The 26147-nt window shown below is 38.2% G+C and overlaps 2 protein-coding genes across 2 annotated transcripts in view; one reads left to right on the forward strand and one right to left on the reverse strand.

Moving 5' to 3' along the window:
- Nucleotides 1-26147, forward strand: part of IL1RAPL2 (interleukin 1 receptor accessory protein like 2) — a 1227386-nt gene that overhangs the window by 71199 nt on the left and 1130040 nt on the right. The window contains exon 2 of the mRNA XM_004064643.3: nucleotides 22858-22958. Coding sequence (XP_004064691.2) covers nucleotides 22877-22958 — 82 coding nt within the window. The 5' untranslated portion in view covers nucleotides 22858-22876. The remainder of the gene's footprint in view (nucleotides 1-22857; nucleotides 22959-26147) is intronic.
- LOC101146664 (prohibitin 1-like) lies at nucleotides 11494-12030 on the reverse strand. Its single transcript, XM_055376835.2, has one exon. The coding sequence runs from the start codon at nucleotides 11962-11964 to the stop codon at nucleotides 11494-11496; it is 471 nt and encodes a 156-aa protein (XP_055232810.1). The 5' UTR covers nucleotides 11965-12030.

The following is a 26147-nucleotide window of genomic DNA, read 5'->3' on the forward strand; positions in this document are numbered from 1 at the left end:
GTCTCAGAGGAGTACCCGGGCATGTGAGGTGTCAGTCTGCCCCTACTGGAGGGTGCCTCCCAGTTAGGCTACTCAGGGGTCAGGGACCCACTTGAGGAGGCAGTCTGTCCATTCTCAGATCTCCAGCTGTGTGCTGGGAGAACCACTACTCTCTTCAAAGCTGCCAGATAGGGACATTTAAGTCTGCAGAGGTTTCTGCTGCCTTTTGTCTTGCAATGCCCTGCCCCCAGAGGTGGAGTCCACAGGTGCAGGCAGGTCTCCTTGAGCTGCGGTGGACTCCACCCAGTTCAAGCTTCCTGGCCGCTTTGTTTGTCTACTCAAGCCTTGGCAATGGTGGGCACCCCTCCCCCAGCCTTGCTGCCACCTTGCAGTTTGATCTCAGACTGCTGTGCTAGCAATGAGTGAGGCTTCGTGGGCATAGGACCCTCCAAGCCATGCATGGGATATAATCTCCTGGTGTGCCATTTGCTAAGACCATTGGAAAAGCGCAGTATTAGGGTGGTAGTGACCCGATTTTCCAGGTACTGCCTGTCACCCCTTTCTTTGACTAGGAAAGGGAATTCACTGACCCCTTGTGCTTCCCAGGTGAGGTGATGCCTCGCCCTGCTTTGGCTCATGCTCAGTTTGCTGCACCCACTGTCCTGCACCCACTTTCTGACACTTCCCAGTGAGATGAACCCAGTACCTCAGTTGGAAATGCAGAAATCACCCCTCTTCTGCGTCGCTCACTCTGGGAGCTGTAGACTGGAGCTGTTCCTATTTGGCCATCTTGGCTCCACCCGTCTCATTAGTGTTTTATAGTTTTCCTTGTAGCAATCCTCCACCTCATAGGTTAAATTTGTTCCTAGGTAGTTTGGGATTTTTTTTTTTTTTGTAGCTATTGTAAGTGGAACTAACATTTTTGTTTCTTTCTTGGCTGGATCGTGATTGGTGTATAGAAACATTGCTGATTTTTGTACACTGATTTTGTATTCTGCAACTTTACTGAATTTATTTAGCAGATCTAATAGTTTTTTGGTAGAGTCTTTAGTTTTTTCTAGATCATGGCATCAGCAAAGAGGGACTATTTGACTTCCTCTGTTCCAACTTGGATGCATTTTTATTTCTTTCTCTTACCTGACTGTTCTGGCTAGTACTTCCAATACCATCTTGAATAGGAGTGGTGAAAGTGGGCATCCTTGTTCCAGTTCCCAGAAGAAGACTTTCAGTTTTTCCCCATTCAATATAATGTTAGCTGTGAACTTTTGATATATAGCCTTTATTATGTTGAGGTATGTTTCTTCTGTACCTGGTTTGTTGAGAGTTTTTTTTTTTATCATGAAGTGATGTTGAATTTTATCAAATGCTTTGTCTGCATCTATTGAGATGATTGTATGTTTTTTTCCTTCATGTGCTATATCACCCTTATTGATTTGTGTATGCTGAACCATCGTTGCAACCCTGGAATAAATCTCACTTGATGATGATGTATTATCTTCTTGATGTGTTGTTGGATTCCATTTACTAGCATTTCGTTGAGGACTTTTGCATCTATGTTCCTCAGGGATATTGGCCTGTAGTTTTTGTGTATGTGTGTGTGTGTGTGTGTGTGTGTGTGTCTGTGTGTCTGTGTGTCTGTGTGTGTGATTATATGGTTTTGGTATCAGAGTAATGCTGGCCTTGTGGAATGAGTTAGGGAGTATTCCTTCCTCTTTAATTTTGTTGGAATCATTTCAGGATAATTGGTGGTTTTCTTTAGAAGTTTGGTAGAACTTGGCAGTAAAGCCATCTGGTCTTGGATGTTTCTTTTTTGGGAGACTTTTTATTACTGATTCAATCTCATTACCCATTATTGGTCTATTCTCATTTTCTGTTTCTTCCTGATTCAATCTTGGTAAGTTGCATGTGTCCAGGAACTTATCCATTTTCTCCAGGTTTTCCAGTTTGTTAGCATATAGGTATTCTTAATAGTCTCTGATCATCTTTTGTATTTCTGTAGTATCAGTTGAAATGTTTTTTTTTTCATTTCTGATTTTATTCATTGGGTGTTCTATCTTTTTTGTTGGTTAGTCCAGCTAGTGGCTTATTAATTTTATCTTTTCAAAAAAGCCAACTTTTCATTCTATTGGTCCTGTATCCTTGGTATTATTCTTGTAGTCTCTATTTCATTTAGTTCTGCTCTGATCTTTATTTTTTTCTGCTGATTTTGAGTTTGGTTTGTACTTGCTTTTCTAGTTACTTGAGGTGCACTATTAAATTATTTATTTGAAAGCTTTCTACTTTTTCAATGTAGGCATTTATTGCTATAAACTTCTTAGCATTACATTTGCTGTATCCCACAAGTTTTAGGATGATGTGTTTCCATTTTCATTTATTTCAAGACTTTTTTTTTATTATGCTTTAAGTTTTAGGGTACATGTGCACATTGTGCAGGTTAGTTACATATGTATACATGTGCCATGCTGGTGCGCTGCACCCACTAACTCGTCATCTAGCATTAGGTATATCTCCCAATGCTATCCCTCCCCCCTCCCCCCTATTTCAAGACATTTTTTGATTTACATCTTAATTTCTTCATCTACCCAATAGTCATTCAGGAGCATGTGGTTTAATATCCATGTATTTGTATAGTTTCCAAAGTTCTTGTTTGTATTGATTTCTGGTTTTATTCCATTGTGTTCTGAGAAGATACTTGATATAATTTCACTTTTAAAAACAATTTGTTGAGATTTGTTTTGTGGCCTAACATATGGTCTATTCTGGAGAATGTTTCATGTACTATGGAAAAGAATATGTATTCTGAAGTTGCTGGACAGAATGTTCTGTAAATGTATATTAGGTCAATTTGGTCCAAAGTCCAGTTTAAATATAATGTTTCTCTGGTTTTTCTGTTTAGCTGTTAGGTCTAATGCTGAGAATGGGATGTTGAAGTCCCCCACTCTTCATAGCAGTCTATCTTTCTTTTTAGATTTAGTAATATTTGCTTTATGAATCTGGGTACCCCAATGTTAGGTCTATACATGTTCATAATAGTTATATTTTCTTGCTAGATTGATACCTTTGTCATTATATAATGAACTTTTTTGTCTTTTTTTTTAACTACTTTTGATTTCAAGTCTGTTTGATATAAGTATGGCTACTCCTGCCAGCAATGGACTGGGTGGGTGGGTTCTTAGGCCCCTGAATAGCAGGCATGACATAAGTTATGTCAGTAGTACATGGCTTTTTATTTCCATTTTTGTGGAATGTCTTTTTCCATTCCTTTACTTTCAGTTCTATGTGCATCTTTACTGGTAAGATGAGTTTCTTGTAGGAAGCATATAGTTGGATTATTTAAAAAGCCCATTTAACTATTCTATATCATTTAACTGGAAAGCTTCATTCTTTTATATTCAAGATTATTATTGATCTGTGAGGCTTTTCTCCTGTCACATTGTTAATTGTTTTCAGGTTGTTTTATATATTCTTTGTTCTTTTCTTTTTCTGTTATTTTTTGGCATTGTGGTTTGGTAGATTTCTGTAGTTGTACCATTTGCATCCTTTCTTTTCATTCTTTGTGTGATTGCTTTACTGGTGAGTTTTATACTTTCATGTGTCTTCATGATGGTAAAAGTCCTTTTGTTCCCGGGTTTAGGACTCCCTTAAGTATTTCTTGTGGGTTTCATCTAATGGTAATGAATTTACCCAGAATTTACTTGTCTGGGAGAGACTTTATTTCTCCTTCATTTATGAAGGATACTTTTGCTGGACATGTTATTCTTCGCTGGCAGTTTTTTTCTTTCAGCACTTTGAATATGTCATCCCATTCGCTAAATCTGCTGTTAGTCTAATGGGGGAATTTTCTTATAAATGACTAGATGCTTTTATTTTGTTGTTTTTAGAATTCTCCCCTTTTCTTTGAGTTTTGGCAGTTTCACTATAATGTGCTATGGAGAAGACCTTTTTGAATTGTATCTGACGGGATGGCTGAGCTTCCTGTATCTGGATGTCTAAATCCCTTCCTAGACTTGGGAAGTTTTCAGCTATTATTTTGTTAAATAGGTTTTCTATCTTTCTTTTTTTTTCACCTTTTGGGAACACTGAAAATTCAAACATTTGGTTGCTTTGTTGTAGCCCATATGTCATGTAGGCTGTGTTCGTTCTTTTAAATTCCTTTTTCTTTATTTTTATCTGACTGGGCTATTTCAAAACACCTGTATTCAACTTCTGAAATTCTTTCTGCTGCTTGACCTAGTCTATTATTGAAGCTTTCAAATGTATTTTTTATTTCATGTATTGAATTCTTCAGTTCCAGAATTTCTGACTGGTTCCTTTTTATGATATGTATCTCTTTGGTAAAGTTCTCATTCATATCCTGAATTGGTTTTTGGATTTCTTTGTATTGTGTATATGAGTTGTATTGTACCTCATTAAGGTTCTTTAATATCATTATTTAAAATTATTTTTCCATGATTTCATAAATTTCTTTTTCGTTGGAATCTGTTGCTGGAGAATAATTATGTTTCTTTGTAGGTGTCATATTTCCTTGCTTTTTTTGTGTTCCTTTTGTCCTTATGTTGATGTATGTACATCTGGTATAATAGTCACTTCTTCCAATTCTTTTTGAATTTGCTTTCATAGGGGAGTACTTTTTCCTGAAGATGTATCTATGATGCTGGTTGGGGAGGACTCTTTGGCTTTGATCTGAGTTCATGCAGTAGTGTAGTAATCTCCATATGATTTCTTCTGCTATATAGCATCGGTAATGCCTGTGATTTCCTTAGTAGCTTAGGGTATGATTGTTAATGGAGACTGTGGTGAAGTTGTGCTGGGGACTGAGATGACAAATGGGCCAGTCTTCAGGCCCTGGTGGTGGCAGTGGCAGGCCAAGTATGCCTGTCCTTGGGCCCCATGGCTGTGTATGCTGGCATCTGTGTTGACAATTTCTGGCAGGTCAGTTCTTGGGCCTTCAGGTGGCTTGCTCAGATGCCAGCTGTGTCAGCAGTGACTGGGTAGGTGGGTTCTTAGGCCCCTGAGCCACAGACAAGGCATGGGTAATGTCAGTAGGAGTGATGTGATGATTCTTTGTCTCCCAAGAGGTGTACATTGATGTTGGTAGTGGCTGTGGTGGGCTGGGTTGGTTACGCTTCAGGCCTGCAGGTGGCACTTGCAGGTAGATGCCAGCTGAGGTGGTAGTGGCTAGGAGTTTAGGCCCAATATTATGCCTTTGGGAGGAGTGCTCAGGTGCCCACGGTGGTAGACTGGGTTGGGTAATCCCCAGGATCCCAGGCTACGTACTCTGCCTTGGGGTTGGGAATGGCAAAACTAGGCTGGGTAAGCTGCTGCTTAGGCCCCCTAATGGTGAGAGATGGTACCACCTGTGGTGAGTAGAGGTGTAGTGATCCTCAGTCCCCAGGTGGAGTGCTCAGGTGAGGGATGATAGCGGCTGTGCTGAGTCCCTGCCACTGGAGAGGGTGGGACCGTCTTTAGTGGCTATAACCTGGGCTGGTGGGTGAAGAATGTGTATTCCTTTTATATTCTGGTCCCACTGGGGCTTGGCTCCCAGACTTGCCAGTAGTAGCCTATGTCTAGATCATGCCCCAACCCCAGATGCAGGAGTCCCCACTCAGCTGGCAACCAAGTCCCAGTGGAAACTGATGCCTTACCCACATCCCATTCTTTATCCCAGCAGTGCTCACTTCCCAAGACCGGCAGCTGCAGCCCACACCTGCATGCCTTATTAGTCCTGGTTGTGGAATGCTCCCAGCTTGCTCCTCAGTCACAGCACTGACAGCCTGATAGCCCAAGTTTCCATAATGCCCCAGTTCCAGTGCTGTTGGGCCCCAGGACTGTGTTCATTCTGCCAAAAACTATGCTTGAAAATGATGTCTTTTTGTAGCTGCTTAGGTCTCAGAAATGGTGTGGCACCCAGCACAGACTCACTCCCTGGAACACTTCCCTCCCATGGTCTCCTGGCACCTACATATGTTAGTTTCAGGGTTTGGTGGGGGGGGGGGGGGTCAAGGGGTTCTCCCATAGCCAAGATTGCATGATTCCACAGTGTGGATATGGGTCACTGGAAGTCTCTCATTTACCCTTTCCCTCAATTGGAAAGTCACTCCCAGCTGCCACTCAATCCTGGCCAGGCAGCCTACTTCTCTCCCTCTCCTTTCTCCACTTTTGATGTTTCTTGTCATTTCTCTGTTGAATTCCAGTATTCTCTCTTGGATAATGTATTTTAAGTGTGACTGTCCATACACTATTTTCGTTCTTCTAAGTGGAGGAAGAGGACATGAAATGCTTCTAATCAGCCGTCTTGAAGCTCCTCCCTTAATTGTTAATGATGGTGTAATATTCCACCATATGGGTATGCTATAATTTATTTAACAATCTATTATTGGACATTTACATTATTTTCAACTTTGGTAGTGTAAGTATTGTTGAGATGGACATAATAGTGCATAAATCTTTAGTTACATTTGGGATTCTTTTCTTTTTTTTTTTGACGGAGTTTTACTCTTGTTGCCCAGGCTGGAGTGCAATGGCACGATCTCGGCTCACTGCAACCTCCACCTCCCAGGTCCAAGCAATTTTTCTGCCTCAGCCTCCTGAGTAGCTGGAATTACAGGCACCCGCCACCACGCCCAGCTAATTTTTTGTATTTTTTAGTAGAGACAGGGTTTCACTATGTTGGCCAGGCTGGCCTCAAACTCCTGATCTTGTGATCTGCCCACCTCGGCCTCCCAAAGTGCTGGGATTACAGGCATGAGCCACCACACCTGGCTGGATTATTTTCTTAAGATATACTGGGTAAAAAGGTTTGAATTTTGTTTTTGCCTGAAATTTTGCATTAAGATAGAATCATGCTCCATCATAGAGACACACTGTAACTGACATAACCCTTGCTGTATTTTCAGATATCTTTTAGTTTTGTTATTAGGAATGTTAGAATAACATCCGTGTACATGAGTCTGACTGTATTTTCTGAGATAGGTAATTTTTAAAGGTTATTATATAGACTTAACAGCTAATTTGTTCTCCAGAAAAATGAATGACAGTTTATATTCTCATTGCCAGTATATGAGAGTGTTTTGCTGCAGGCTTTCTAACATTGAGTTAGGTTGTTACTTTTAAACCATTGCTAGTTTGATAGATGGTACCAATGTTGATCAGCAAAAGGGGGATCAAAAAATAGGATATCAGTTGGGAGAAAGAGGTAAATTTTTTGAAGCCTTTAAGAAACAATTAGTATGATCCCAGGGTGTAGTTACATATTTGCACGGACTTTTCTGCCTGTATTGAAAAGATGTGTGAACACCAGTGATCTGGAAATAAGATATCCAGGCTAGTAATCGTTATGATTATGGCTATTATTATAAAAATACCTACTGTTCATTTATTGAGTTAATCCCTAGAAGACTAAATTAAAATACATATCACTGAGGATTAGTTTTTTAACTTTCTCCCGTTGGTTCATTTTCAAAAACAATTATGTGTGGTGAACCAGTTGCTACCTGGGGCCTTAAAGAGGTTAAAACAGAAGTTTTAAAGGGGAAAATATCATTTTTTTCACAAAGAAGTGAAGTAGGAGTGCCCAATTGAAGGAGGCAGCAGATTCCTGGTTTCGTGATTTGTGCTGAATATGAGTTGTAGGGCAGTAGGATAAATTTTACTCAATTCTGAAAATGGAGGGAGGGGAGAGAGATACTTGCACTTTTCTTTTGCCTTAGTGTAACTTCAGAGTATTATGGTTATTGATCAGTGAGGAGAAAATATTAAATCATTAATATTAATGATCCCTAATAGACAGGAAAGAAACTTTATAAAATGTGAATTAATTGATTTGCCTCCAATTGATTCCTTGCTGTAGTAAAATTACTTAGCTCACTAAGCCTCCGTTTCTCTGTATTTTACACAAGGGTAATGAGGTTGGTCCACTTCTTAAAATACTATAAAACCTCAATTAGCTGGAGTGTGGAAAAGGGAAAGTGTAAGGATTAATGGGGTTAGAAAAGTTTTTTGGCATGGTGGTAAACAGAGAAGATGCCCTTTCAGCTATTGCCACGCAATTCTTGTTGAAAACATTTTTTTTAAAGTTTATTTTATTATTGCTATACTTTAAGTTTTAGGGTACATGTGCACAATGTGCAGGTTAGTTACATATGTATACATATTAAAGTCATAGAAAAAATGCAAATAAAGAATATTAGATGTATTTAATGACTCAATTGGAAACAAAGCAAAAACAAAAACTTGGCCTCCAGAAATTTGAATCAGTGAACTTAACATTCAATGCTAAAAAAATCCTAGAATGAACTACTTACCTATTGAGAAGATATATGCCTCCTCAAACCTCCAACTCTTCCTTGTCTACAGATAAACTTGCCAGCTGTTTCACAGAAAATGTAGAAGCCACAAGATGGCAACTCCCCACCATAAAATACTTACCTGCACCATCATCTGTAATTTCTGCCTTCCTCCCATTTTCAATTGAAGATCAGAAAATCCTCCCGTGTATGTCAAATTCTTCCAGTTGAGCTCCAGAAACCTTTTTTTAATCTGTTTTTTTTAAGTGTCCTTACTCCATACAATAACCCTGTGTTTTCTTTTTTTTCGACCATTCCCCCTTTTCTGGCTCCTTTCCCTAATCATTTAGAGCTTGTTCAAGTCCCTCCTATTCACTAAAGAAATAAAAGTCTGATGGTATTCCCCCAAACCAGTAAATTCAGTCTAATCATGAGGCAAACATCAATTAAAAAAATTATTCTCTAACCTTCTGCCATATGCTTACCCTATCTCTCTCTTTCCTATCACAGCTAATCTTTGTGAATATTGTCTCCACTCAGTGTTCTACTTCCTTACCTTCAGTTTACTCTTCAATCTATACAGTCTGATTCTAACCCCGCTACACCATTGATCTGTTTCTGACAATCTTCTTTTGGTTAACAGCCTTTTTACTTGGCTAAATATAAAGGACACTTTTGAGCCTCTGACTCACTTGATCACCCAGCGTTTAACATAGTTGTCATTCTTGAAATATGCTATTCCCTTGGTGTTCCTCCTGGTTTTCCTTGTACCTTTCTTGTTACCTTTTTCTCAGTCTCTTTTGTAGGCTACTCCGAACCTTCCCAACTCAAATGTTGGTGTTTCTCAGTACTTTATCCTTTGCTACCTTCTTATTTTGCCTCTATCTTTTGGTAGTTCAGCTACTCCTGTGACATTAAGTACCATCTCTGAGCTTAAGACTACAAAATATTTATACCAATTCTGTTTCCTTAACTTTTATTAGTATCCTCAATTTTTCACTAACATCTATTCTTAGATGTACTATAGGCAACTCAATCTGTACATGATCTTAACCCCTGATCACCTCACCAGTGTCAACTGTCTCTATTCCTCCTATCTATTAATAACACTCTGTGATTCTGCCATATTGAACTCATTCTACTTCAGTGAACATTCCATGCCCTCTCAGCTCCAGGCCTTTGTCCAGGCTATTACCTCTTTTTAGAACGATCTTTCCTATCGCACTCTAGGTTTCAACTTAGAAGTCACTTTCTCCAGACACCTTTGTCTTTCTCATAAACATGAGTTTGATTTCTTTTCTCTTTCCTTTCAAAACGCTCCATATTTCTCCTCTTATTACATTTAAAATACTTCATTGTTGTTGTCTGTGGTTTTTTCTTTTCTACTAGACTGTGATCACACAAAAAGTAGATACAATACCTATCATGTTCCCATTGTATTCCTATCATAGGCATACATTAAATTTATTGAATAAATAAATTAATGGATCTTAGGAGCAAATCAGACTAAACAAAGTTATTATTTTCCTTTGGTAAAACTGTTAGAATGATATATCACTATGAAAGCCTAGTCTATCACATGCATGATCTCTCATGACAAGATGTGCCAATATGGTCTAGTTAAATGGATTTTAGTATAGTTAAATGATTCATACCAAATTGGTCAACCAGATTAATGGATTAATGCTGACATGTAGACAGATCTATGGTGGTAGGCCACAGATCTCTGTTATATGTCATATCTTATTCAGAATTTTAAAAATTATTGACTTGATTGAAGGCAGAGAAAGCAAGCTTATGAAATATTCAGATGACACAAAAGTAGGTGGGAGAGTTAATAAAATGAATAAAAGCCTTATGCTTTGAAATGGTCTTCATGATTTGGAATAATAGAATAAAACTAACATAATGACATTTCATAGGGATTAATATAAATCTATAGATTTAGGATAAACATTTTAAAATCCATTTAATATTCAAGAAGAATGGATTGCATACCTACTGTGTCCTAGTCAATGGTGCTGGGGATGCAAAAAAAAAAAAAAAAAGCATAGCCTCTGCCCTTGAAATAGTTAAATTTTGATGATGATATTGAATCTAGATCATGGTACATAATAGGCTCATTGCACTTTGTATTTTCTACATAGAGAATGTTGTATGCTGTTGTAGGTATCATATTAATTTTACAATATATGCAGAAAGTATACTATTTAGTTTAAAATTTAAACATTTCAATGGTATCAGTCGGAATAATTTAGATTATGCTATTGTAATAATCCCCAACTCTTGGTGGTTTGTAAAAACAGAGTTTTATTTTTCACTTATGTAATGTGTTGGCTAGAAGCTCTGCTCTGTGACTCTTCATTCTGTGGCCCAGGGTGATGGAGCAACCACCATCATAAATATTACCAGTCACTGTGGCAGAAGGAAAGATAGCTGTGGAAGGCGTCACATTGACAAATAAATGCTCTGGCCTGGAAGTGACATGCAACTGTGAGCAATGACTTCTGGTCACAAATAATTGGCCAGAACCAGATGCATCACTCCATCAATCACAATGGGGCCAGGAAGTGCAGTCATATCATGTGACCGAAGGCAAAGAGATGTTAAGTATTTTGAGAACAGAGTTAATGATCACCATTACTATATTGAGTAAAAAGTGAAAATTACCCTTCAACCTTAGACTTTATCCACTCCCCTCCTAGGGATTATAGTAGTGTCAAAAATTCCAAACTTTTTTTTTAAGAGATCTGAAGTGATTTTACCTTTATTTCCTTCACTTTAAGCCAATGATGAAATTTCACAGTGATTTCTGGGATAGGGGCAGAAGGAAGGTGGTGTTAAGAATCATCGGGGCTGTGGCCTAGTCAGCCCGCAGAGGTGCAGGCAGAGTGGGCCCTCACTGGGACAGCTGGAGGAGGCAGGTAGGTGATGTTCTCAGAGCTGAGAGCTGGTATGCGATATCCTCTGCAGCTTCCAGCACGCTCAGCTCGATCAGGCCGTCCCCTGCGGTGGCCAGTGAGTTGGGGATCAGCTTGGCTGCCATGGCTTCACCCTCAGCAGAGATGATGGCTGCTATTTTCTGCTGCTCAGCCTTTTCCACCACAAATCTGGCCCTCTCTGCTTCCTGCTGATCCACCTCTTTGGCTTCCACTGCTTCTGTGAACTCCTTCCCGAAGGTTGGATGTGTCAAGGACACATCGTCCAGGATGAGCCCAAAGGTGGCTGCTCACTCCGTAAGAGTGTCACTCATCTGCCTGGAGAGCAGCTCTCTCTGGGTGATTAGTTCTCCAGCATCAAAGTGAGACATCACCGACTTGAGGATCTTGGTAGTGATGGATGGCAGCACACGCTCATTGTAGTCCTCTCTGATGCTGGTGAAGATGCAAGGAAGCTGGCTAGCGACAGGCCAGGAGAGGATGTAGAGTGTGATGTTGACATTCTGTAAGTCTTTGCTACCAGTGATGACTGGTACATTAAGTGGTCGAGAATGGCAGTCAAAGATAATTGGTTTCTGTACCCATGGGATAGGAAAGTGAGTCCCTTCCCCTACCACAATGTCCTGTACTCCACGGAATCGGTCAAAGATGACAGCTCTGTGACCAGCATCCACATTATATAAGGCAGAGTTCAGCATGCTTCCTACAACAGCTAAGGCCAGGCCAAACTTGCCAATGGACACAAACACTTTGGCAGCCATGTTTTCTTCTGCTGGACCCTCTCACACCTGCTTCCACTCTGACCTCCACATGAATTCCCCAGCCACACATCCAAACCTCTTCCTACAGATTTCCATACACATACACACACATTCTTAGGCATGCATACATACATAGATTTTTCCATTATATGTGGAATCATATCTATTTTTCATATATCTTGCAGATCTACCCATGTCTATCCATACCTCTTTATCTCAGTCTCTTTAATGGTTGTATAGTATTCCATTTATGAATGTATCACCCCTACCCATGACAAGGTGTTTAGTCTGTTATCAGATTTTCACCATCACAGTGCATACTGCATTGACCATCCTTGTATGTGCATATATTTTTATGCACAATCATTTGGATTGCTGTAGTATAGATTCATACAAAAGCAATTCTTGAGCACTTTAATTTTTGCCAAATACTCACAAATTGCCTTGTAAAATGCTGTCCTAATTTATAATGTCATAAACAGAATATGAATGTGTACATTAAATTTTGAGAAGACTATTGACAAACACTTTTATTGATGGAAGAAAATGTTAGATGATGAGGGATTTAGACACCACATCAAAAATTGAGTAAGACTCATTGATCAATCAATGAGTGTGATTGAAGACTTTTTGTCTAAACTGCTTGTAACACCTTATACCTACTACTTCTAGGTTTCCTGGCTGGAGAAACCCTGAAAAAGACTAGTCCCTGTCACACGTAACACTTTTGATTTTATCTTAATGGTCAGAACTCAAGATTATATCTTAATGCTCAGAACTCAATACCTTTCCATATCCAGCTGCTAGGGAGGCTGTGAAATGAAATTTTCATTTTTGTGGACTATGTATGGAGCCCAAAGCTGGGGACTATGATCACTACAGAAATCAAAAAGAAACCCTATAGTTACTTATGCCAGTTTTTTTCTTTATACTTGCTTCTCCTTGCATTCTCTCCTGAGATAGTCCCTTCTGCTGTCTCTCAATGGTTCATCACTCACTATTCCTCTTATCTATTCCCCTTTTTTGCTATGTCAACTTCTTGAGTCTCCACTTCTAATTTTTTCTCTCTCTGCTTCTTCATGTTTTTTCTCTTTCTCCTCTACGATTTTTTTCCCTCCCTTTCTGTGTCCTATCCACCTGACTCTATCTTTTGCTATCTCTGTTTTCTTACTTGTGTGCCTTTGGCTATGTTGGTTTCAGTCTCTGTGTCTCTTTATTTCTACCTCTGATTCTAATGGTTAGGGCTAACAACAGACTTGGCTGCCACTTTATGCAGTTATTTTCAAATGACAGAAGTGCTTGAGAATAGGCTAGATGTAGGAATGCTGTAAAAAGGATTTCTTGATTGGTTGAAAGTTGGACTAGGTAACTTTTGAAGTCCTTTCCAAATTTGAGTTTGAGAGCCAAATTTCCCTCCATAGTAGATAGAATCTAGTTAACATTATTGCATCTCTGTTTTCTGATTGAATAGCTAATAGGACCTCAGGGCCATCTCTATGTGAATACCAGACTTCATTGCAAATTACTATAGAATTATAAAATGTAAGAGATAGAGATAAATGTGTGTTGACTAAAGAACTGCCTTTCTCTGTATATATGTATGTACGTGTCTGATTTTATACGTATATATACATATATGAAAACCTTGTGAAGATATCAAAATTTTCTCTGATTGCAAAAATGTAACAAGAAATGATTATAATTGTGTGCTATTTGAAACTAGCTGATATTTTAGATTGGGTCTATTAACTGTGTCCAAATGTATCCATAAGTTAAATATGTTTTGGTTTCTAGAGTCAAGAGTTTGCCATATAGGTACTGTTAAAAATTAGCATGAACCAGAAACCTGACATATCTGGTACTTTAAGGGAGGAAGGGAATAAAGTGAAAAAGGTAATTTGCAAACTATACTTGAAAGTCATTGAAGCATAACATCATTACAATTATCTGTCAAAAGATTTAGTTCAATTACAGTTTTAAAGCTCTCTCTTCAATATGGCATTACTCATATCAGGATTTGATACTCCAATGAGAGGAATACTAATGCCTTCATTAGCCATTGTCTTAGCAGCTTCATTCTTTAGAATTCATCACGTGGCCTTTTGGGATTTTTATATACTAACCCTAGGGAATCAGTAAACACAAAGCTCTCAGGGGAATATGAACTTCAGAAATAAGAACCATTGCATATTTATAGCCATGGCAGGGGGGAAGACTCTTTTTAGGAAAAAAAGTAATTTTGAAATAATTGAATAACAGTATAATTGCCATGATAGTAGGTATTATACATGCTCCTGTACACTTTCTTCACACAGCAGTAAGTTGGTTGTAAAATCACCAATGGGAAAAAGTTATAATGTAATAAACCTAAATTTCAGTGTAAGGTTTCCAGGAGTAACTCGAGCTGCTTCTGAAACTTTTACTATTGAAACAGATGTGTGGGAACCATATGTTGGGAGCCCAGTGGTCACTATTGTAAGACATTCCTTGATCAATGATGATATTTCAGGCCGACTGATGCTGTAGATGAACACTGCTAGTAGATTGATTACACTGGCCTTTCTCTTTGACTATTTGAATTGAGGCAGTTTGACAGATTTTCCCTTTCAATGGGAAATCTGAATCACCTACTGAACATGCTAAAAAAAATATTTTACTAGGTATTCCCTTAGCACTTAACAAATATAGGTTGCTCTTCATTGTCCTGCACTTGACTAAGTACTCTACTATGCATGTATCGCCACAGTGAGGTTATAGTTCCTTGAAGAAAAGAAGCTACATTTTATAATCTTAGACTTGGTTTATGACTCCCATAGCATCTAACTTCTAGGGCAAAAATCGTTCAGTAGTGGTTAAGAGATTGGGGTTTGTTGTCACAAAGACCTACATTCAAATCCTTTTTCCATAATTTATTAATGTCATGAACTTGGGTAAGTCACAAATGTCAGTTTCCTGAAAAGTAAAATGGAGATTATAGTAACTCATAAGATTGTTGAGAGGATAAAATGACATATAACAGTTTAGCACAATGTCTGGCCCACACAAAGTGCTCAATAAATTATTATCATCGTAAAGTATAATCACTGTTCAGCAAAATTTGTTGAATTAATTGACTCTTCTGTGGAAATGGGATTGGTAAATATATGGACTTAAAAACTTTATATGCTCACTTTTTCTAATTCTGACTGATTTTAACTGACAGGAAAAGTATCACATGAAATAATTCTGTGCTAAATTATACAGTTCCAATGACTATTTCCCTATTCAAAGTCAAACATTAACTATTTTATTTCACAAAGAATAGGGAGGGGTGAATTAAATAGGGAAGTAGAAATATTTCTGCATCAGTTATTTTCCACATATAATATCTCTGAATATCAGTCATAAAATATAGTTCATGTTTTTGGTGAATATGATCACATAATGCCCACTGGGCAAACAGAGTTTTTAAAGGGCTTTCTCAAATCAACTTTTTTTGCCACCATTTATAAAATATCAGAATTCTAAAAATGATATTTGATTTTAGCAAGTTATGGTCCCTACACACTGTCAGCTTTCAGACAGAAATCGTGAAGGTACAATCATAGATAGAATAGGTTTGGGGTAAGGAGAGCTTGGCAGACTCCTAAAATCTAACCAGTATGGTTGAGTTGGTAACTAAGTGAATATATATAGCAGGAAGAGCTGTAGCAGAGATGAGCCAATGTTCTTAACAAAGTCACTGGCGTTATATAAGTTCTAAATTGGGGGGTAAGACAGAGGAGCTAGAATGGGCACGTTGTTCAAGAAAATTTTGAATCACAAGCCTTCCTTTGAAAGTTCAGAGCCTACATAATCATCTGGAGATCTGGCAGATAAGGTCTATGGAAAACAAAGAATCCTTTGGAGTACTTAATGGTCTTTTCAGTCTTGGTTTGGGGTCTCCAAAAAGCAGAACTCTAAGGATTTGAATGTAGGTAGTTTATTTGGGAGGTGATCCCAGGAAGTACTGCAAGGAAGTGGCAAAGTCAGACTGGAAGGGAGGTAAAGCAAATAAGCAGGTTGCCACTCAATATTACTGGAACATACCAAAGGGTGAGGGAGCTAGGGTATTTATTCATGAACTTTCACAATTGATTGAGAATCATTTAGTGAATATTAACAACCTGGCACTTCTAGTCATCTCCTATACTGGCCAAGCTGCTTTTGCAGTTAAAGAAGCCCCTCTGGCAGAGAAACATAGGAAGACTTCTGCAGATGACTTTTAGAATGGGTCAAAGAAGACATGGGCAGGGCACCAACAGTGTTTATGACAGCAGGAAATATGGTACCTCTCAGATCTGGATAATCCCATGTTAGACAAGAGATGTTCTATTTCAAACAAATGAGTAACTTGAAAAAACACTAAAAGTTTCCACTCATTTGCATTATTTAAACATTTGATAAGATGTTATCTACATAGATTTTGTTCTTTTATTCATTAAAATAGTTATTAATTAGTTATGTGTCAGGCTCTATGCTAGGTGATGAGAATAAAACAGTTAGTGACCAAGTGGCTGCCCTCATGAAGTTTACATTCTAGTGGGCAAGGAGTAGGCAAAGACAACCAAGCTAATACATTTAACCGATTCATTAAGTGTTTAAGCTCATTGGAGTATAAACTTGAAATGGTATTATTTTTCCAGTAATTGCTATTTACTCTGTTCTGTTGTATTTACCCTCTTCCACTGAGAGATTAGGACAATGATAAACATTTCAATCTGATTCTATAACTTTTTAGCTGCTTTCAGATATTAGGAGAGTCTCATGCTGATTTTAAAGCTTTGGCTTGCTTACTCCAAGCCCCTATCTGATGCAAATGCTTCTCTTCCTTTTTCTTCAAACAGATGGGACATATGGCTCTAGCGGCTAGGAGTTTGGGGACATGTATGGTAGCCTTTCATACATCTCATCTTATTTCTTCCCTTTCCCTTGTGCCTGTTTTAGTATTGCTTTGGGAGGAGAGTTGCTGGGGAAAAGGGAGAGGAAAAAGACAGATGCTTGTGACTGTGTGTGTCTTCTCCTTGGTTGGTCACAATTGCTCTTCTAGCTGTCTATGGGCACTATATAAACAGGTAGTTATAACAGCCTGCTGATAGGAGGCTTCTCCAAGCATCTCCTCTGGACATTGGAAATCCCTTGCAAGATTATTACACCTTCTGTCAGACCTTCAGCTGGTGCCATCAGATCACTTTATTTTCACATGCATTCATCTTGCCCCATGTTGCAAAGCCTCTGGCAAGAATTATGCAGTTACCTAGTCCAGCTTGGACCTTTGGGCATATGCCAAATTCATTTTCCATGTCTCTTGGGACCCAGATATGGCTGTGTGTTGGGAGTAGGTGAGAATTAGTCTCGGTCCTCTTGTCATCTGGAAATCTCCAATATCCCACCTCTCCCCAGGGTTCTTTATCCTAGCTCCAGTGGTGCAGGGAAAGTTCAGCATGTCTAATGGTAAGTATATGGTTAACTGGGAAAGAAAAAGCCTGTTTTCCTTGTCAAAACGTAGGCTTCTCCTCCTTTCCAGGTTCCTTTGTTTATTGATGGAGTTGGGGTGAGGTGATATGGAACTAGCTGCATTGGTTGATTGTGCTGGTGGCTTCAGACATCAAACTGGAAGTTTTCTGAATTTAGGATATCAGGTAGATCTTTGAGGTCAATTCTGGGAAAAGAGGATCCTACCAAGCACTTGATATCACCCTGTTACTCTTATATTCTGGGTAAGGCTCTATACCTTTAGGTACGAACTAATTATTTTTAAAAATCTTTACATAGAATACTGGACCTTTACATGTCATCCAGAGGCTATTCTTGCCTTTCCAGGTTTTCTTCCATTCATTATTTCAGTGATTGCTGTAGTTTCACCCTCATACCTCCCATTGCCATTTTTGTATCTTGAATTTATCATGAGCCCAGTGTACCTCAGTGGTACTTATATTCTGATTATTTTAAAGGACCCTAGTTGAACCACCATATAGGTAACCAATTTACTGATTTTTTTTAACTCAATGGGGACAAAAACTTAAAGATAATTTCCCCCCCACCCCCAATGTCTACTGGTGGCACTTTACAAACTCCTTTCCCTGTTATTGGATGTGGAGATTTAATAACAGCTTGGTTCAATTCCTTACCCTTTTCAGTTATTTTTGATTTTGGAGGAGTTTCATTGTAAGTGCTTGAGACTCAATACTGTTCATTTAAAAATGAACTCAAAGTAGTGTAAAAACTCTTCCTATCACATAAACAACTGTAAGTTCTGATCAGTCTTATGAATAAAACACAAAGAGGTGAGCTAGAGATTGACAGAGTTCAGATTGGGTAGTTGAGAAAGGCCTTTTTGTGGGACTCAGACATGCAGGATGTTAAGAAACTGCGTGAACAGTGGAGAGTATCTCAGGAGGAAGACAAAGTGCAAACACTGTGAGAAAAAAAAATGCCTTGGCACATTCCAGGAACAGAAAAAATGACCATCATGGCTGGAGCATAGGCAGCAAGGACGAGAGCTTTGTGAAATAAGATCAAAGAGGCACCTGGGGGCTCCACCTATAGGCCTTTGAAAGTCTAATAATTTGAAATTAGGTACAGTGGTACCTCCAGCTTTGTTCTTTTTGCTTAGGATTGTCTTGGCAATGTGGGCTCTTTTTTAGTTCCATATGAATTTTAAAGTAGTTTTTTCCAATTCCGTGAAGAAAGTCATTGGTAGGTTGATGAGGATGGCATTGAATCTATAAATTACCTTGGGCAGTATGGCCATTTTCACGATATTGATTCTTCCTATCCATGAGGACAGGATGTTCTTCTTCCATTTGTTTGTGCCCTCTTTTAATTCGTTGAGCAGTGGTTTGTAGTTCTTGAAGAGATCCGTCACATCCCTTGTAAGTTGGATTCCTAGCTATTTTATTCTCTTTGTAGCAATTTTGAATGGGAGTTCACTCATGATTTGGCTCTCTGTTTGTCTGTTATTGGTGTATAGGAATGTTTGTGATTTTTGTACATTGATTTTGTGTCCTGAGACTTTGCTGAAGTTGCTTATCAGCTTAAGGAGATTTGGGGCTGAGATGATGGGGTTTTCTAAATGTACAACCATGTCATCTGCAAGCAGGGACAATTTGACTTCCTCTTTTCCTAATTGAATACCCTTTATTTCTTTCTCCTGCCTGATTGCCTTGGCCAGAATTTCCAACGCTATGTCGAATAGGAGTGGTGAGAGAGGGCATCCCTGTTGTTGTGCCAGTTTTCAAAGGGAATGCTTCCAGTTTTTGCCCATTCAGTATGATATTGGCTGTGGGTTTGTCATAAATGGCTCTTATTATTTTGAGATACATTCCATCAATACCTAGTTTATTGAGTTTTTAGCATGAAGGGGTGTTCAATTTTGTCGAAGGCCTCTTCTGCATCTATTGAGATAATCATGTGGTTTTTGTCATTGGTTCTGTTTATGTGATGGATTACATTTATTGATTTGCATATTTTGAACCAGCCTTGCATCCCAGGGATGAAGCCCACTTGATCATGGTGGATAAGGTTTTGATGTGCTGCTGGATTCGGTTTGCCAGTATTTTATTGAGGATTTCCACATCAATGTTCATCAGGGATATTGGTCTAAAATTCTCTTTTTTTGTTGTGTCTCTGCCAGGCTTTGGTATCAGGATGATGCTGGCCTCATAAAATGAGTTAGGGAGGATTCCCTCTTTTTCTATTGATTGGAACAGTTTCCGAAGGAATGGTACCAGCTCCTCTTTGTACCTCTGGTAGAATTTGGCTGTGAATCCATCTGGTCCTGGACTTTTTTTGGTTGGTAGGCTATTAATTATTGCCTCAATTTCAGAGCCTGTTGTTGGTCTATTCAGAGATTCAGCTTCTTCCTGGTTTAGTCTTTGGAGGGCGTATGTGTCCAGGAATTTATCCATTTCTTCTAGATTTTCTAGTTAATTTGTGTAGAGGTGTTTATAGTATTCTCTGATGGTAGTTTGTATTTCTGTGGGATCAGTGGTGACATTCCCTTTATCATTTTTTATTGCATCTATTTGATTCTCCTCTATTTTCTTCTTTATTAATCTTGCTAGTGGTCTATCAATTTTTTTGATCTTTTCAAAAAACCAACCTCTGGATTCACTGATTTTTCTGAAGGGTTTTTCCTGTCTCTATCTCCTTTAGTTCTGTTCTGTTCTTAGTTATTTCTTGTCTTTTGCTAGCTTTTGAATTTGTTTGTTCTTGCTTCTCTAGTTCTTTTAATTGTGATGTTAGGGTGTCAATTTTAGATCTTTCCTGTTTTCTCTTGTGGGCATTTAGTGCTATAAATTTCCCTCTACACACTGCTTTAAATGTGTCCCAGAGATTCTGGTATGTTGTATCTTTGTTCTCACTGGTTTCAAAGAACATCTTTATTTCTGCCTTCATTTTGTTATTTACCCAGTAATCATTCAGGAGCAGGTTGTTCAGTTTCCATGTAGTTCTGCAGTTTTGAGTGAGTTTCTTAATCCTGAGTTCTAATTTGATTGCACTGTGGTCTGAGAGACTTTTTGTTGTGATTTCTGTTCTTTTATATTTGCTGAGGAGTGCTTTACTTCCAACTATGTGGTCGGTTTTGGAATAAGTGCAATGTGGTGCAGATAAGAATGTATATTCTGTTGATTTGGGGTGTAGAGTTCTTTAGATTTCTATTAGGTCCACTTGGTGCAGAGCTGAGTTCAAATCCTGAATATTCTTGTTAATTTTTTGTCTCATTGATCTGTCTAATATTGACAGTGGGGTGTTAAAGTCTCCCATTATTATTGTGTGGCAGTCTACGTCTCTTTGTAGGTCTCTAAGGACTTGCTTTATGAATCTGGGTGCTCCTGTATTGGGTGCATATATATTTAGGATAGTTAGCTCTTCTTGTTGAATTGATCCCTTTACCATTACGTAATGGCCTTTTTTGTCTCTTTTGATCTTTGTAGGTTTAAAGTCTGTTTTATCAGAGACTAGGATTACAACCCCTGCTTTTTTTTGTTTTCCTTTTGCTTGGTAGATCTTCCTCCATCCCTTTATTTTGAGCCTATGTGCATCTTTGCATGTGAGATGGGTCTCCTGAATACAGCACACTGATTGGTCTTGACTCTTTATCCAATTTGCCAGTTGGTGTCTTTTAATTGGAGCATTTAGTCCATTTACATTTAAGGTTAATATTGTTATGTGTGAATTTGATCCTGTCATTATGATGTTACAAGGCTATAGTAACAAAAGCAGCATGGTACTGGTACCAAAACAGAGGTATGGATCAATGGAACAGAACAGAGGCCTCAGAAATAACACCACACATCTACAACCATCTGATCTTTGACAAACCTGACAAAAACAAGAAATGGGGAAAGGATTCCCTATTTAATAAATAGTGCTGGGAAAACTGGCTAGCCATATGTAGAAAGTTGAAACTGGATCCCTTCTTTACAACTTATACACAAATTAATTTAAGATGGATTAAAGACTTAAATGTTAGACCTAAAACCATACAAACCCTAGAAGAAACCCTAGGCAATACCATTCAGAACATAGGCATGGGCAAGGACTTCATGACTAAAATGCCAAAAGCAATGGCAACAAAGCCAAAATTGACAAATGGGATCTAATTAAACTAAAGAGCTTCTGCACAGCAAAAGAAACTACCATCAGAGTGAACAGGCAACCTACAGAATAGGAGAAAATTTTTGTAATCTACCTGTCTGACAAAGGGCTAATGTCCAGAATCTACAAAGAGCTCAAACAAATTTACAAGGAAAAAAAACCCATCAAAAAGTGGAGAAAGGACATGAACAGAGACTTCTCAAAAGAAGACATTTATGCAGCCAACAGACATATGAAAAAATGCTCATCATCACTGGTTATCAGAGAAATGCAAATCAAAACCACAATGAGATACCATCTCACACCAGTTAGAATGGCATTCATTAAAAAGTTAGGAAACAACAGATGCTGGAGAGGATGTGGAGAAATAGGAACGCTTTTACACCGTTGGTGGGAGTGTAAACTAGTTCAACCATTGTGGAAGACAGTATGGCGATTCCTCAAGGATCTAGAACTAGAAATACAATTTGACCCAGCAATCCCATTACTGGGTATATAACCAAAGGATTATAAATCATGCTACTATAAACACACATGCACACGTATGTTTATCATGGCACTATTCACAATAGCAGACTTGGAACCAACCCAAATGTCTGTCAATGATAGGCTGGATTAAGAATATTTGGCACATATACACCATGGAATACTATGCAGCCATATAAAATGATGAGTTTATGTCCTTTGTAGGGACATGGATGAAGCTGGAAACCATCATTCTGAGCAAACTATCATAAGGACAGAAAACCAAATAATGCATGTTCTCACTCATAGTTGGGAATTGAACAATGAGAACACTTGGGCACAGGGCAGGGATCATCACAAACCGGGGCTTCTGGTGGGGTGGGATCCCGGTGGGGGGAGGAATAGAATTAGGAGAAATAACTTCTATAAATGACAAGTTAATGGATGCAGCAGACCAACATGGCACACGTATACCTATGTAACAAACCTGCACGTTGTGCACATGTACCCTAGAACTTAAAGTATAATAAAAAATACAAAAAAATTGAAAAAGAAAGTCTAATGGAAGGAGTTCAGATTTCACTCTAAATCCAGTGGGAAGCCACTGAAAAGTTTTAAGCAGGGAACCTGACATGGTTTAACTGTGAACTTTCATGTTTTCTTCTATTTGCAAAAAATAAAGCCAGAAGACCCCAGATTGTCATTGTTTCTCTAATGGAGTTTTGAAAAATGTAAAATTATAGGTGCGGTTTTGTTGAAGCCAAGATCTGTGGTTCAAACTTCATATCCTTTTTTTTGACTTTTCAGCTGTCAAGAAAAGTGAAGGATGAAGCCACCATTTCTTTTGGCCCTTGTGGTCTGTTCTGTAGTCAGCACAAATCTGAAGATGGTGTCAAAGAGAAATTCTGGTAAGTTGCTGGCAACTTGCCACTATTTGGTCAAAAATGTACAGTTTTTTGAGCACCCAGAGGGCACCTGTGCCTTTAACTATGAATATCTTTAAATAGAAGCACTCGTATTCCAGTTATGTTGGAAAGTAGCCAAAATAAAAATGATGTTTAAGCCTACCACTGAGAAATTGTTGGGAAATCAGTGGAATTTTGTTAAACTTCAATGACCAGTATACTCTCAGTGGACAATGAAATGTTAAGGGCCTACTTAGAGTTGGTTACATTTGCTAGTGAATAAATACCTGGGAGCAAACATTTACAAATGAGAAGGTAAGAAACCTTTAAAAATATACATCCTTTGCCTCCTAATTGAGTGTGTAGCATTGCAATTTAAAGACTTTGATAAATATCTGAGTTTTAGTTCCTTATAGTTGTACCCAATTGCTAACAGGCAGAGGTCTATTGCCTCCAAGTTCAGAATTATTAGCTAATTGCCCGAAGAGGAATTTCTCGAGAAGAAAAATCTATTCCTAGAACATGTTGGTCTGGCAGGCAGCCATGACTGTACTAAGAGATTAGCTGTAGCCAGTAGATAGTCCAGTCAAAGCTTAATCATTGTTTAATAATTCTTGGATATGTATGTCTTTCAGTTTTGATTATACATTCTAGCTGTAATTACAAACTTTGCATGAGATTTTAAGGTTTGATTTTCTGTCTGTGATCATTCTAGTAAGACATTGAGGAATGTGTTATTATATGGAAACAAAAGATTGTGTTGAGACTTTCTACTGGCTTCTAATTCATTTATTTCTGAGAATTAAATGTATTTGCTTTACTTTCTCATTAAGTATCAAATCTAGTCAATGAAATGCATGCTTACTTTTCAAAGCAATGAATGCGGATTGGGGGGAGGTGCTTGGAGTTTGGTTAATGTTTGTTTCCTGAGATAAGAATACTTACTAATTGAAATACCTAACAAATAGTTTTGTCTTCAATTGATAGCATATTAATAAATCTTTCCAAAAGTGGGAGATTTATCACAGACTATAAAATAGAGTAACACTGCTGAAGTCCAAAGGATCCTGGAGTGATAAAGATAGGGCAATATATTGTCTTTTTCTCTTCTTATAGACTCAGGTCTATATTTAAATTACTTTTGTATGTTGTGACTCTCTTTCAGCTGAATTTGTGTTTAATATTTTACCTATTATCTCTCCAGCTCAACATATCATTCATGGCTGCCTTTCCTTGCTTTACCTTTGAAGTCCCATTTTACTTTCAATCTTGGTTTAAATTGATAGTTGCTGAAATAAAATATTTAGAGAGATTGCTTAACAGCAAACATAACCTGTTGAACCAGATTGCATTTTCCTTACTCGGTCATGTCATAATGTCTGGAGCAGATCCGAAAGGAAAAAAAGAAACGAGGGTTTAAAAAGTCATCTGTATTATGGTAGCTTAATTGAAGTAAAATCCAAACTGAAAAAAAATAAGTTGCTGTCAATGTATTCTGTCTTATATCTTGGTTTGCTTATTATATAAGAGAAGAGAGGCTGTTAAAATACATATATATTTATATATATTTATATATAAAATATATAAATATATATATACACACAAATATATATGTGTATGTATAGACACATACACACACACACACACACATACACATACACATACACATATAGCTGGGCTATTACAGGTGGCTCACACCTGTAATCCCAGCATTTGGGAGGCCAAGGTGGGTGGATTGCTTGTGCTCAGGAGTTTGAGACCAGCCTGGGTAACATGGTGAAACCCTATTTCTACAAAAATGTAAAAATTAGCTGGCATTGTGGTGCACACCTGTAGTCCTAGCTAATCAGGAGGCTGAGGTGAGAGTATGGCTTCAGTCTGTGAAGCAGAGGTTGCAGTGAGCCGAGATCATGCCGCTGCACTCCAGCCTGGGCGACAGAACCAGACCCTGTCTTAATATATATATATATATACATACATACACATACATACATACATACATACATACACACACACACACATACATATAGAAGGTTATCATTAATGCACAGATGTCATTAAAAGATCAACTTTTCAATGCTTTGCCTCTTTATTTTTGCTTGTTAAGCGTGAGGCTATTTGTGGCTTACTAGGGTTTCTTAGCTTGGTTTTCTTAGTGTGGACAAATGGTATCATATCTGCAGTCAGCTTCATTGAAGAAACATTAGCCAAAAAGATATTTCACTGAGAGTCAAAGTGTTAGAATGGTTTCAGTCTCTGCTTCCCCATCCCTTTATGCTGCACTCCCCCTCCATCCTTGCCAGGACAATAGCAATTGTAATATTGGAACAAAACTTCTTACAGGTCTGTGCAGTTGAAATCATTTGAATGCACAGCTGTTTCTTTTATTTTATGCCTTACTGCTTCTGTTTATGGTGTATACGGAGTAGGCAGAAAAGACTAATAGGTTAGTGTTGGTTTGTGCTTGTCTCTGTGTGTTTTTTGTTTGTATGTTTGTTTATTGTTTCATAATGCAAAAAAGATAGGGCATGGGATGAATAAAAGACATCTTAAGTTGCTGATGAAAACGAGGATACTTTGGAGCAGTTCTTTTCAACTCTACCTTTCTGTTTAGCCACCCCCATCATAACCCCCTCTCTAGCCCTATACTTCTGTTAATATTATTATTTTATGTAGAAAATATAATTATTTGCACTTTCATTATCATAGTCCTATTTGAGTTACCTTATCTTTTGAAGAACATTAAAAATGCTTTGGCAAATCTGCAGTACAAGTTTTTGCTTCATGTAGCTTGTGAAGTCCTTTGCTCATTGCCAATCAAAGAGATCCAGGTTTAAGCTCACATGGATGTTCGTCATGGAATCACTAACGGAACTCGTAACTTTTATTTTTTTCCCCTCTTCCCTTCCCTCAAGTCAAGAAATGAAAAACAATTGCACCCTTTATTCATTAACATTTATGACTGTTTAGTGCCTGATGTGAAGATAGTTATAATGATTTCTATGCAGTTCATTGTAGACACAAATCCCTTTCACTGAGATCCCTACAACTGCTGTTGCTAATGGCCACCCTTATGCACAAGACAGAGAGAGGACCAAGGGTGGAAGTTTTTTCTTCTGTACTTGTCAAACATGGAAAGAACTTAGTAACAGATGTGAGTTAGGTGTTTGGTTTTGGAGGTTGGTTTGTTTG

This window comes from Gorilla gorilla, chromosome X (assembly GCF_029281585.2).
Source record: "Gorilla gorilla gorilla isolate KB3781 chromosome X, NHGRI_mGorGor1-v2.1_pri, whole genome shotgun sequence".
In the NCBI taxonomy this organism is placed as follows: Eukaryota; Metazoa; Chordata; class Mammalia; order Primates; family Hominidae; genus Gorilla; species Gorilla gorilla.